General features: G+C 31.6%; 1 protein-coding gene across 1 annotated transcript; it reads left to right on the forward strand.

Moving 5' to 3' along the window:
• The first annotated feature begins 8,707 nt into the window (after positions 1 to 8,707).
• LOC116007190 (WAT1-related protein At5g07050-like) lies at positions 8,708 to 11,123 on the forward strand. Its single transcript, XM_031247797.1, has 7 exons — positions 8,708 to 9,046; positions 9,140 to 9,202; positions 9,301 to 9,417; positions 9,526 to 9,778; positions 9,874 to 10,032; positions 10,131 to 10,282; positions 10,662 to 11,123. Exons 1-7 carry the CDS (start codon positions 8,841 to 8,843, stop codon positions 10,921 to 10,923), a joined length of 1,212 nt encoding a protein of 403 aa, XP_031103657.1. The 5' UTR covers positions 8,708 to 8,840; the 3' UTR covers positions 10,924 to 11,123.
• Positions 11,124 to 13,679: the final 2,556 nt, after the last annotated feature.

Genomic DNA, 13,679 nt, shown 5'->3' on the forward strand with positions numbered 1-13,679 from the left:
ATCTATTATTTTTATACTTAATAATTACTCCGTATGTTTTTAGAAGCCACATATTTGTTTTAATTGTAATTTGGGATGATCAATAACTATAAAGCTAGAGGGAAATCACAGTGACAATTTGGTTTGCACTAGTAAGCTTCATATTACATCACAAATCTATCCTTGAATGCACTCTAAAACTTTGTGCATTGCACCACCAAAGCTTGTAATATTTTCAAAATTGTCATACGCTTTTCATTTGCTTTAGAGTAGTTGATCATTTCGATACGGCTAGCATTAGTCTACAATTTTTACAAGCTTATATGTGTGTCACTAAAAATCATGAGAATAAGGGTCAAATAGGCTATCGAACTGCACACGATAATACAATAATTATGCCGCTGAACCTAAAAAATTTACAATTGAATTCCTAAACTAACTAATTTCATGCAATTCCTCTAATTTATAGGTTTCTAACAAGTAACTCTAAATTTAAAATATGTTTTTAAAAAATAATTAATTATTAGAATTTTTTTAAAAAAAGAGGACTTCATCCCCATGGCCGGAGACAAAGTTCTTTTTCGATCTTTAAGTATTATTTTTTTAAAAAATATATTTTAAATTTAGGGTTACTTGTTTTTTTTTTGAATACTACTAACTCTATTACAATGCAGTATCTGTTAATAACTACTTTCTCAACCCACCACCTCCCGTATAAAGGGAAGGGTTTAATGCCACTGGATTACAAGGTCCTTGGCTATATAGGGTTACTTGTTAGAAAGATACAAATTAGAGGAATTGTATAAAATTATTAGGGATTCAATTATAAGTTTTTTTAGGTTCAATGACCTAATTGCATTATCAGTTTGAGGGCCTATTTGACACTTATTTCAAAATCACGAGGGTGGTCATCTAGGGGTTAAGCAGATGATCCCTGCCGACTACTATTAAAAAAGGTTGTATATATGAATCAAACGTACAGCTGGAGGAATCTGCCCGCAAAACATACATAGTACTAGCCAGTTGTTTGTAGCTAGGTTTCTAGCTAGCTAGGTAAGTCTTGAAATTGCCTGAGCTACTTAAAGCAAATCTTTAGTTTTGCAAAATAATTGATGCATGCATATATATATATAGACAAACATTTCATAAAGTACAGTGGTGTACGCGGTGAAATGATTCTCAAACTTGTAGTGATCATATATGTATTGAATGTTAACTTGTAGAGTCGAATTTATAACCTAATTATCATCGAAATATGACATTGACTGTTACGTAAATATAAGAAAATAAAGTTGTGTTTTCACCACTGACGGAACCACCCTGGGGGCAGTGGGAGCAGCTGCCCCCACTCACCCCACCCCCACCCCATATATAGCATTTGTATGTATATATGTATATATAGTACATGTTTTATATATAAATATATGAAAACAGATGAAAGTTAATAATTGATAAGCTTGTAGAGATGGTAGGTGTGTGGTTTTATTTAGAAAATGGTGAGGGTTCGAGTCTTAGCCCCAATGCTTGTTTTAATATATATATTTTTTCGTACATATTACTTTTTTTAATATATATATTTTCGTACATATTGCTTTTTTAATATATATATTAATATATATTATGATAAGATGTATAATTATAATGTGTTTTCTATTTGAATTATTTTATCAAATTAATTATATTTTATATAGAGTTATGAAATATACGTACATATTGCTTTTTTAATATATATATATATATTAATGATAAGATGTATAATTATAATGTGTTTTCTATTTGAATTATTTTATCAAATTAATTATATTTTATATAGAGTTATGAAATATACGTACATATTGCTTTTTTAATATATATATATATATATTAATGATAAGATGTATAATTATAATGTGTTTTCTATTTGAATTATTTTATCAAATTAATTATATTTTATATAGAGTTATGAAATATACGTACATATTGCTTTTTTAATATATATATATATATTTATTATAAGAGGTATAATTATAATGTGTTTTCTCTTTGAATTATTTTATCAAATTAATTATATTTTATATAGAGTTATGAAATATACGTACATATTGCTTTTTTAATATATATATATATATTTATTATAAGAGGTATAATTATAATGTGTTTTCTCTTTGAATTATTTTATCAAATTAATTATATTTTATATAGAGTTATGAAATATACGTACATATTGCTTTTTTAATATATATATATATATTTATTATAAGAGGTATAATTATAATGTGTTTTCTCTTTGAATTATTTTATCAAATTAATTATATTTTATATAGAGTTATGAAATATACGTACATATTGCTTTTTTAATATATATATATATATTTATTATAAGAGGTATAATTATAATGTGTTTTCTCTTTGAATTATTTTATCAAATTAATTATATTTTATATAGAGTTATGAAATATACGTACATATTGCTTTTTTAATATATATATATATATTTATTATAAGAGGTATAATTATAATGTGTTTTCTCTTTGAATTATTTTATCAAATTAATTATATTTTATATAGAGTTATGAAATATACGTACATATTGCTTTTTTAATATATATATATATATTTATTATAAGAGGTATAATTATAATGTGTTTTCTCTTTGAATTATTTTATCAAATTAATTATATTTTATATAGAGTTATGAAATATACGTACATATTGCTTTTTTAATATATATATATATATTTATTATAAGAGGTATAATTATAATGTGTTTTCTCTTTGAATTATTTTATCAAATTAATTATATTTTATATAGAGTTATGAAATATACGTACATATTGCTTTTTTAATATATATATATATATATTAATGATAAGATGTATAATTATAATGTGTTTTCTATTTGAATTATTTTATCAAATTAATTATATTTTATATAGAGTTATGAATATTTTTATAAAGTGTTGATGTGTTTTATTTTCCGCCTATATCAAACAATATTTATAATGTATTTTGTAATTTAAGAATTTATTCGTATTTGATATTTGAACCTTGTGACACTCGGTTTATACTCCCACATGGAAAAGAGTGAGTTCGAGCCTCAGTGAAGGCGACTGTTGATGACTCTTTGTGCTTCAATAGGTTGAGAAAGTAGTTATGAACATATATTACACTGTAACAGAGTCAGTAGTACTCAAAAAAACATTTTTGAATTTAATTTACCTTTGCTTCTTCACCCCCCCTCCCCCCCTCTCAACCGAAATCCTGAATAAGTCACTGGTTTTCACTATTAGCTATAACTCTTGGCGTAGTGATAAATGTTAGCGGGTCACGATGAGTTTGAATTCTACTGAAAACAATCAAAACATACATGGGGTCACGATGAGTTTGAATTTCGCCTCATACATTGACTGTACTGTGTGTGTGTATACAGGTATTGTTGTATGTATAAAAGATTGCGAGTGATTTGGGATTGGGACTGGATTACCACTGCCATTTCCTGAGTGATAAAAACAGTCAGGTTTGATACCCATGAAAGGTCAATTTCAGGGAACATATATATGCAGATTGTCATTAGTAATATATCCATTTGATATATTTAATTTTCTATAAAGATGCCATCATATATAATATCTATAAAGTTATGGAACAGACTCATCCGAAAGAATTTTAATAAAATCAAACTTATAACTTTTAAGTTAAAAAATTATGCTCCATTTACTCACTCGGCATTTTAGAATATCAATGATTATATATTTGCATATATGATTGAGAGGTTCGAGATGATTCAGTACGTCATGAATCATTGACAACAGTAGTACTGGTACTGGTATTAATGATGATGATGATGATCACCTCTTCCATGGATTCCTTTGTGGATATCCACTTCAATTCAATTCCGTCCTACGTAATCTCCATTAATCCCCACAGAATTATGCTTCCTATAATCCATGGAAATGATGTTGTGTTCTCCGTACCATAAATCCCCAATATCTAGGAAACATTTATTAGTGACAAACCAATGTAGGTTGCATTATATTAATTATCACCTAATTTTGCATGAGACTGTCTCACGAATTTTTATCTGTGAGACTGATTGGTTTGTATGTAATTGGGTGTATAAGTATCACGCACAATTTGAGTTATAAATATTATAATATTTATCAACTATCATTAATAACAATCAATTTTACTCTAAACATTATGAAAGTTTCACATATAAGTATTACAATGTCTACCATAATTAGCCATTTATTTTTAATTCACATTAGTATTAAATTTTCTACAATAAGTATTACATTTTATTTCATAAATAGCATTTCACATATAAGTATTAAAATATTTAAATTAAAATTATACTTTGTAAGTATTACATTTTCAGTTATAAGTATTACAATATTTATCATAAGTAACAATCATTTTATCTTAAATAGATCACAATTTTACATATAAATATTAAATATTATAATATCTATTACAAGTAACAGTTTATTTATTTCAAACTAGTATTAACTTTTCAATAATAAGTATTATGCATGATTTCTAACAAGTAACTATCATAGATTCAACCAATTTTATGAATTAAAACCTGTAAGACCGTCTCAAGTGTAACTCTTTAATAAGATATAAGAATGATATGATATTATTGAATAGTTAGATAGGCCAAACAATTTGGGTTCAATAACAACAACGATAACCGTACCAATCATAATTGCTCCAATAGCTAGAGAATTGGCCCTCAAAATTTCAAAAGCATTGCATGGATCAACTTTACTAAATGTGTCAAGCTGGGAACAAGTTAAAGTGGGTAGTTATAAGATTTGAACAGCCAAATCGCTGCAAATGCACTTATGCACCACTCTTACCCTTCTAATTAAAAATTTTGAAAATAGTACAAAATGGGTGGCCATGGTGGAGCATGATTCTCTGACCAAAAAGTTAAGAGTTTGATTCTTGTCAACATCCTCTTAGTTGAGCACATCCTAGTGCAGTTTACGTTTACCTTTAACTGAATATCTGTCTACAATGATGGCACGTAGGTTTCTAAGCAAAACAATCATTCCACAGCTAGCTCTCATATCAAATTAAATACACTACACCATCTAGTATTTAGGAGAGAATTGAAGTGGTAGACAAATTAAAACGACTAATGTTCCTATACATGTCTACTATTCCCAAGGCGACGCTTATGGGATATCAACTATGGCGAAAGATATAAAGATCATCCTAAAGCTTCCGCTACTACGAGGTTGGCTCATCATGATTTTAGTTTAAGTAAATATTGATGGATAAATCATAAACGGACCCGTCGTGGGTCAAGGGGCGAGTGCTGTGGAGATCCGAGAAATGGTGTGGGCCGACCCGGGCCCAGCCGAGCCCAAGCCCACGCTGGCCGAGTCCAGCTGGGCGCGCAGACCTTCACGAGGTCAGCTAGCTAGGCCGACCCCCTGGGCCTTCCCCAGGGGTCATCTCGGCAGAGGCCTTGAGTTTCGGTTGATGTGGTCTTCCCGGCTTGAACACATATCATTGTATGTTTTGCAGATTGCATATCGGCAAGGTCAGCAATGTCACCTTTAGGGTGGCCATGTCCAAATGAATTGGAAGAAAGTTTATTTGGGGGATATGATGAATGTGCAGAGACAGCCATTAGTGAGACTTCAAATCAACTCACTTTGGCATTGTGCCCTCCTGATGATGAGTAGATTCTCACATGAATATATGAACACTTTGTCCTTCAATTAAGTTTGCATCATTCAAGAATCTCTTCACATGCATAGTATCTATCTCATCTTAACTATGCTAAGTTTATGTTTAACATCTTGGCCGGGTCACGCAATTCGATCATAAAGTGTTAGCAAGAATCGAACTAGTGATTTTCAGGTACAAAAATTATGTTTTATCCACTTGATCATCCTTTTTCAAGGCAATTAACTCTAATATATTGAATGCATAGCTAGGGAATATTTGCTTTTGATTTATATTATTTGTCCCACTATCGATACTAATTCTTGTGGATGGGAAAAGTGCAGTGAAAATATGGAACACTTATCTGCTGCTTTCACTCTCCACATAAGAAATCAATTAAACATTCCAATTCCATTCCCAACATAGCTTTTTAAAGTGGGCAAAGATGACAGCAACCAATAGGCTTAAAACCATGAGAATATGCACTATTTTAACCCTCTTGAAAGCAAATCTAATCTCTAACTTCAAGCAATTAATTTCTTTTTTTTTTTTCCCCTCTCCCTCTTCTTTTTTCTAAACTTTTAAAAATTATGCAAACTCACCAAACTAACATGTTTTTTTTTTCTTTTTTAAATAAATATTATCAATTTTGCATGCAATAGCTCGTTAGAAAATGAAAAAAATTATACAAATGTTGTGCATTTATATTGTATACGCTTTTGTTTAACTTAAACCAATCGAAAGACGGAATTAACAAATGTTAATTTTGAAGACTTGAAAAATCATGAGTGACTTTTCAAGCAAGCAACCAAGAAGAAGCTAAGATGGCAAGCAAGTTTTTTTTTTTTTTTTTAAATTTGTAATCTAATATTATTTTTTATATTATTAAAAAAGAATGTTATGTCAGTTGTCACGTAGGATATTATCGACATTTGTCTGGAATTAACCGGTTCTTGAATTTGAATGCACAAAAATTACGAGTTGATAGGTTTAATTGTAACTTTTAAAAGTTTAGGGACCTAATTAACCCTTCATATAAAGACCCACCTTTATTTAAAACCTTAAAAACATAGAAGTGTGTGAAAAATAAGGACCAATAGTGTAAATATTGTAGGTAGTAGTGATTTTATTATTGTGTAAAATACAATGTGAAAGTATCCGGGAAGGATTCAACTAGCACACATGCTCAGATTGAAGTTCCAATTATTGCATTAATTTGAGCTAAGTCCAAGTAGTGGAAAGAGAGGGTATATAAAAAACAATATATTGGTGACCAGAAAGATTGGAAGCTCAAATTAATATGAATATAAATTGTGAGAGCTTCAATTCGCTTAGCCTTAACTTATTGCACTAAGAGGGAGGTCTTATTTATACTAAGCGACATGCTAGTAGCATATATAATGATGAAAAGTTGTTGATAGAGTTAACATGACGTCCCTCAATTTGGTAGCATTCAGGTCTACCACCACGAGACATGTAGGTTGCTTACGTGATAGCTAGTGAAGTGGTGATAAAGTTAACTTATATGTCAGTGACATGACTAGTTTCGATCTTAAATGTGTTCAAGAAGAAACTACAAGCATGTGTTATCCGAGTTATTGAGCCAGTAAGTTGACCTATAACCCCATCATACACCAAATTCACAAATATTTTAGTAAAAATTACATTTCACTCTGACTCATTAAAAAAATACATAATTCACCACATTATTCATGAGTATAATTAACACCCACAACTATATATATAAATCACCATGATCCATATCTCTTTAACTAGCTAGCTCCCAAATTAAAAATTGAAAGAGGAGAAAAATTATATTAAAATTCTTGGTGGAATTAATTATTGGTTAGATATGAGATCCAAACCTACATAATAAGTTGGAGTTAGTGGGAGCCTCACAAAATGTATTTATTAATTTCTTCATGTTTCTCTATGTTTGCATCACAATTCACAACACCATTAAATGCACCAAAAAGTTGCAGAGTAAGCAATACTGTTTCGATTAATACTATTTCGACGAACACTAGGTTGTCGATCTGCCGCATCTAGCAGTGACGCTAACCGAGGGTCCCACACGCACAAACGGGCCCCACAAAATGCTATATGTGTGTGTGTCATCAGCATTTCACTAAGATCACCTTTATTGGTTTTGGTAACTCTTCACCTCTTCTTGTATCACTACACCCATAAATTTGATCATGTCTCTAGCTAGATTCTAGTAAATGTGTGTTTCCGATCTTAAAAGCTTGTCTAGTTAATCAATTCAAAAATAAATTAGTCCATAATTTTGTTACGTTGTGTTGATTGTTGTAGAGTACGATTTAATTCTTAGTGGGTCTCTTACTAAGAAAATGTAGTAAGTTTGTTTCTTTGGGCCGTACCAAGAAAATTGACTCAAAAGCTTAGCCAGTTAACCAATTCAAAGATAATCCATAGTTTTGTTGCCTTGGCAGCTGCAGAATAGGATTTAATTCCTATCAAGAAAAGATAGTACGCTTGTTTCTTTCAGCCCTACCGAGAAAAGGGCCTCAAAAGCTTAACTAGTTAATCAATTCAAAGATAGTCGATAATTTTGTCATATTAGTAGTTGCAGAATAGGGTTTAATTCCTACCAAGAAAAGGTAACATGTATTTCTCTGATCTTTAGGCTGTATCAAGAAAAGATATGAAATTCATGATATCATATCCACCAGTGCACAAACACCTTTAGGTTGGAAATCTGTAAATCATTGAGACATATCTCGTGATTTTACTTCATTCATCAAAACTTCAAGACAAAACTAGTATGTGCTCCCTCCTCCTCCAAGTTTCAAGGTAGGAACGGAAGAACACTCGAGGTTGGGGTGCAATCTGATGGAATCCCAGAAATAATAATGGATATGTAACACAACCCATAAGAATATTCAATTGTATTCTATAGAATTAGTGTGATAACGTTAAGTCACGTGTGAGTGTGAGTTTGAGATTCCCGCACGCTTGAAACTCCTAGGCCTCACTCCAAATTGGTTCTAGCATGGGGAGTGTCTATAAATATGTTGCATGTCTCACCTCTTGTCCCTAGGCAAAACACAAAGCTTCTCATCAACTGTGTTTTCCTCTCATCATCTCCCCAGTAGCTATACACACATTAATTATTTGAAGATAACAACCTTAATTTTCTCTTCTATCTTGTTCTTGTCTGAGAGATCAGAGTAACAGAAATGGAGGGGAAAACAGGTTGTCTGGGGAATTTCTTCCAGAAGGCAAAGCCATACATAGCCATGATCTCCTTGCAATTTGGGTATGCTGGAATGAACATAATTACCAAAGTGTCCCTCAACCGGGGCATGAGCCATTATGTTTTGGTTGTCTACAGACATGCCTTTGCCACTGCTGCCATTGCCCCCTTTGCTCTTTTTCTTGAAAGGTAGGTGCACTTTAATGTCTTACAAACTTATATATGATTCAATCATCGGAACCACCTAATTAATTAACACAATTATTGTTGTTGTTGTTGTAGGAAAGTGAGGCCTAAGATAACATTCACAATTTTCTTGCAAATATTCGTTTTGGGTCTTCTAGGGTGAGTCCCGGCCTCTGTGTGCAGTTTCAGTTTTTCATTTCTCCAGTTTTCTATTTTTCTTTACTAAACGTTTTTTTTTTTTTCAATTCTAAACGCAGGCCGGTGATTGATCAGAACTTCTACTATGCCGGGCTGAAATTCACATCCCCAACTTTCTCGTGTGCCATGAGCAACATGCTCCCCGCAATGACGTTTGTCATGGCTGTCCTTTGCAGGTGCACTTAGCTCTCTTGATTAAAAAAAAAAAAAAAAAGTTAAACCAGCTAATTGATTGTGCTTGATTTTATTCACGGACTCGACCCGGGCTGTGTTGTGGTGTGCAGGATGGAGAAGGTGGACATAAAGAGAGTGAGGTGCCAAGCAAAAGTGGTGGGGACTATAGTGACAGTGGGGGGAGCCATGCTTATGACATTGTACAAAGGGCATGCAGTGAATTTGTTGTGGTCAAACTTCATCCACCCTAACAAATCCAATGTTCTCCAAACATCATCTGCAGATTCTGACAAGGATTGGCTCAAAGGCTCCATTCTTCTCATCTTTGCCACTCTTGCCTGGGCCTCTTTCTTCATCATCCAGGTCTGTAATTATATATGGAAAGTCTACAATGTTGATAGGTACAAATGGGGACTAAAAAGTGGAAATAATGTTGCATTTTATTTTTGGGTCTGCAGGCTATTACACTTAGGAAATATACAGCTCAACTTTCCCTCACAGCTTTGGTCTGTTTCATGGGGACTCTGCAGTCAATTGCAGTGACCTTTGCAATGGAGCATAGGGCCTCAGTTTGGAGCATTGGCTGGGACATGAACCTTCTTGCTGCTGCATATGCTGTGAGTAGTGCAATTTCGATCTCCAAACTCGAAAACCCGAAAAATTATTTTTACATATCCAATTACTAATGGAAGTGTTGTTGTGGATCAAATTTCAGGGGATTGTGTCATCAAGCATTGCTTACTATGTTCAAGGGATAGTGATGCAGAAGAGGGGGCCTGTTTTTGTGACAGCTTTTAGTCCTTTGATGATGATCATTGTTGCTATCATGGGATCTTTCATTCTTGCTGAGAAAATCTATGTTGGAGGGTAAATTTCTTTCATTTTTTTTTTCTTCTTTTGACAATCTCAATCAAGTCTGTCAGACTGTTGACTTGATAACTACACAGCTACAAGTTTGACTCCCAAAATCACTATTGACCTTAATTTGAACCGATAGGCTGATTTATCTTCGGACGCTTTGTCGACTAGGGCCACAAAACGAAATTTACACAATGCACACCCTCGAGTAGTATAGTTCTCTGCCAGCTAGGATCACAAAGTAGAATTTACAGAGTGAACACCCTCTAGTACTGTGATTATTTATTGGTTAGGGTCACGGAGAAAAATTATTTAATACACACCTTTAAATAGTGACTACGAGTTTTCTTGGTTACTAAAAAAAATGATTTTTTTTTTATGATTTCAGTATAATGGGTGCTGTGTTGATTGTCTTTGGACTGTACGCTGTACTGTGGGGAAAGTACAAGGAATACAAGGAGAAAGAAATGATTGAAGCCATTGCAGAACCAGTGAAAGACCAGAATAGGATGATGATGATGGTGGTGGTAGAAGAAGATTGTGATGTTGATATAGAAATGCAGAAAACTGAGGCAAATAACAGAGCCGCCGCCGGCGATGCTCCGGCACCGGCATCGGCGTCAGCCATTACTGCTCCGGCAGCCTCCTAAGCTTTGAATTAACTGTTCTTAGGAAAAATAAATTAGAAAGCAGCTAAGGGAAAGGCGAAGGGCATTTTCGTTCTTTTGACTTTCACTTTTTTTTTTTTTTTTTTTCTATGGCATATCACAAGGAGGTGGATTGTAACTTTTAGTTTAACTTAATGTTTCTTGAAAAAAAAATTATGGAAGAAAAAAAGTATTACTCGTTATGATTGAAATTCTACAAAATATCATACAATTGATTAAAAACTTGTGACACAAATAATTTATTTTCCGACGAATGATATCTAGAATTTGAAATGGATCTTTTTATAATCGTATTTGTATATTTGTTGAGTAGATTTGAAACCATAACTTTACCTTTCAAGTAAATTAGACATTTAACAAAGTGTTTTGCTTTTTTTTTTTTTGAATACTATTAACTCTATTACAATGCAGAGTCAGTATTGCCTCAGTGAAAAGGGTTTGATGCCACTGGACCACAAGGCCCTTGGCAACAAAGTGTTTTGTTACGAGCTGATATTGAGTTTTTTGTTTGAAATAAAACTTTCCAAATCAAATACCTTTATGTTATTAAACTCTTCGTTAATTGAATTGGGATTCTTAACAAAAATCATATAAAAACAAAAACATATTGTTTTCAAAAAAACAAAAACATATTAGATTTACCATACACGTTTGGATTTATATCACATTATACTCCAACAATTAATTAAAAAAAACTACGGTACGAAACGTATCTAAACACATTACAAGAAATCTCACATCAACCTATTTGAGTTTTCCTATTACCCCAAAAAGGGTAGTCGAGTGATTAGAGTATGATTCTCCTATTTAAGATCAAGAGTTCAATTTTTGTCAATATTCTCTTGATTGATTTGTGATTTACTTCTCATGTGTGATTAGTGAACTATTCCGTATTATACAAAAACAAAGTTTACTCAGTGCACATTTTTGAATAATGACTACAAGTTTTCCTTGTCACGAAGAAAAAAAAACCCACACATCAACCAATAAAACAAGAATCATCAACATCAAAGAATATGAGGTATCACTTGTGTGAGATCGTCTCACAGGTCTCAATTCGTGAGACGGGTCAAATCTTTGATTAATGGAGAGATATGTGATCTCATTAATCAAGGATTCGACCCGTCTCACAAATTGAGACTCGTGAAACGATTTCACACAAGTTTTTTCCTAGAATATTATATACTCACACTTAGCCGTTTAAGGAAGAATCCTACTTATGTAACTACTTAACCTAAATTCTATATATAAAAAAAGACAATTGTGACAATCAAGAATAATAATCTTGTAGTACTCAAAAAAAGAATAATAATCTTGTTAGTTACTTTTCCCAACTTGTATTGATTCTAATTAATCCTTGGAAATGGGTGCGGTATTGAAAGAGAAATATACTCCATTATTTTTAATATTGTTTGGAATTATAATTACAAATTCTCTGAATCTAATATTATTAATAGCTTAAATTAGATTGGAGTAAGGGTTTATAATACACTACATACTAAATGTGATCTCTCGTCATCTAGAATATTACAATAAATAAATACCATAGAATATATGAAAGAATATTTGTTTGGCCGATGAGAAAGTGGATTATAAAATAAATCTGGCAAATGCTATCATGCATATATGATGGTGTCTCCACAAAGTTATATACCTATTTAGCTAAGTTGATAAAATTTAGTTTGAGTTAATTCCATGAATGTTCCTTAATTATTGATATTTATTAATTTTTATATCAACAAACTTTCAATTGGACTATAAATTAAATGGTCCATTGACTTTCAATTTTTATAATACTTAATGTCTTGATTAAAAAAAAATCATGATTATCATATCACTCTATAATATTAAGTAATCACTCTGTGTTATTATATATGTGAAAGCAATGCGTAACGACTAATATTGGAATCTTTGGATGACCAAATCCAGTATATATCTTGTCATTGAAACATGATGCTTATTGTCATATAAGTTTAAGAAAATAAAATTATGTTTTCACTATTAGTTATAATTTGTAGTGTAGTGGTAATCACTTGATCCTCGTTAAGGTTGGCAGAAGAGGAGTTTGATCCTAACAAAAACAATCATATAATGATATAGAGTATTTTATTATAGTCTAGTAACATAGATATACCATTTTATATAAAAAGTCTCAAGAGAGATATTCACAATTTCTTTTTTCTCTTCAAATCACATTTCTATATGCTTCCCTATACACATTAATTAAGTGTTCACCAAAGGCAAAAGAATTAATTTAATTTAATTTATTTAAAGAAAAAACACTAGAGAAGTTGCATATTATGCAGTAAAGCCACTAGGAATAGATGGATAAGTAGGTGGGGTTGATTAATGATTGGGCTTCAATACTTTTCTGTCATTATTTGAGCATATTAATCATTGAATGTTATTGGAGTGTGTGTATTGGTATCTAGCCTATTTTATTTATTTTTTTTTGAAAAGATATCTAGCCAATTTTTATTTTAAAAGGGAAAATAAAAGATTATATGTATACAGCATTTAATATTGGAAAAATTGTACTTTTTAAATTTGTTTCTGAACTATAAGGAAGTAGTATATTTTATCTTTCAATTATTTTGTGATCACTTTTTGTCCCTAAATTGTTTAAGAAGTAAATTTTTGTCTCTTAATTGTCCACAAAGTGGCTTTTAACACAACACTAAAAGAACTAGGGGGCGAAAAAGTAAGGCATATTTGAAGTAGAAAAATGTTATTCCCCT

Source organism: Ipomoea triloba, chromosome 15, assembly GCF_003576645.1.
Source record: "Ipomoea triloba cultivar NCNSP0323 chromosome 15, ASM357664v1".
NCBI lineage: Eukaryota > Viridiplantae > Streptophyta > Magnoliopsida > Solanales > Convolvulaceae > Ipomoea > Ipomoea triloba.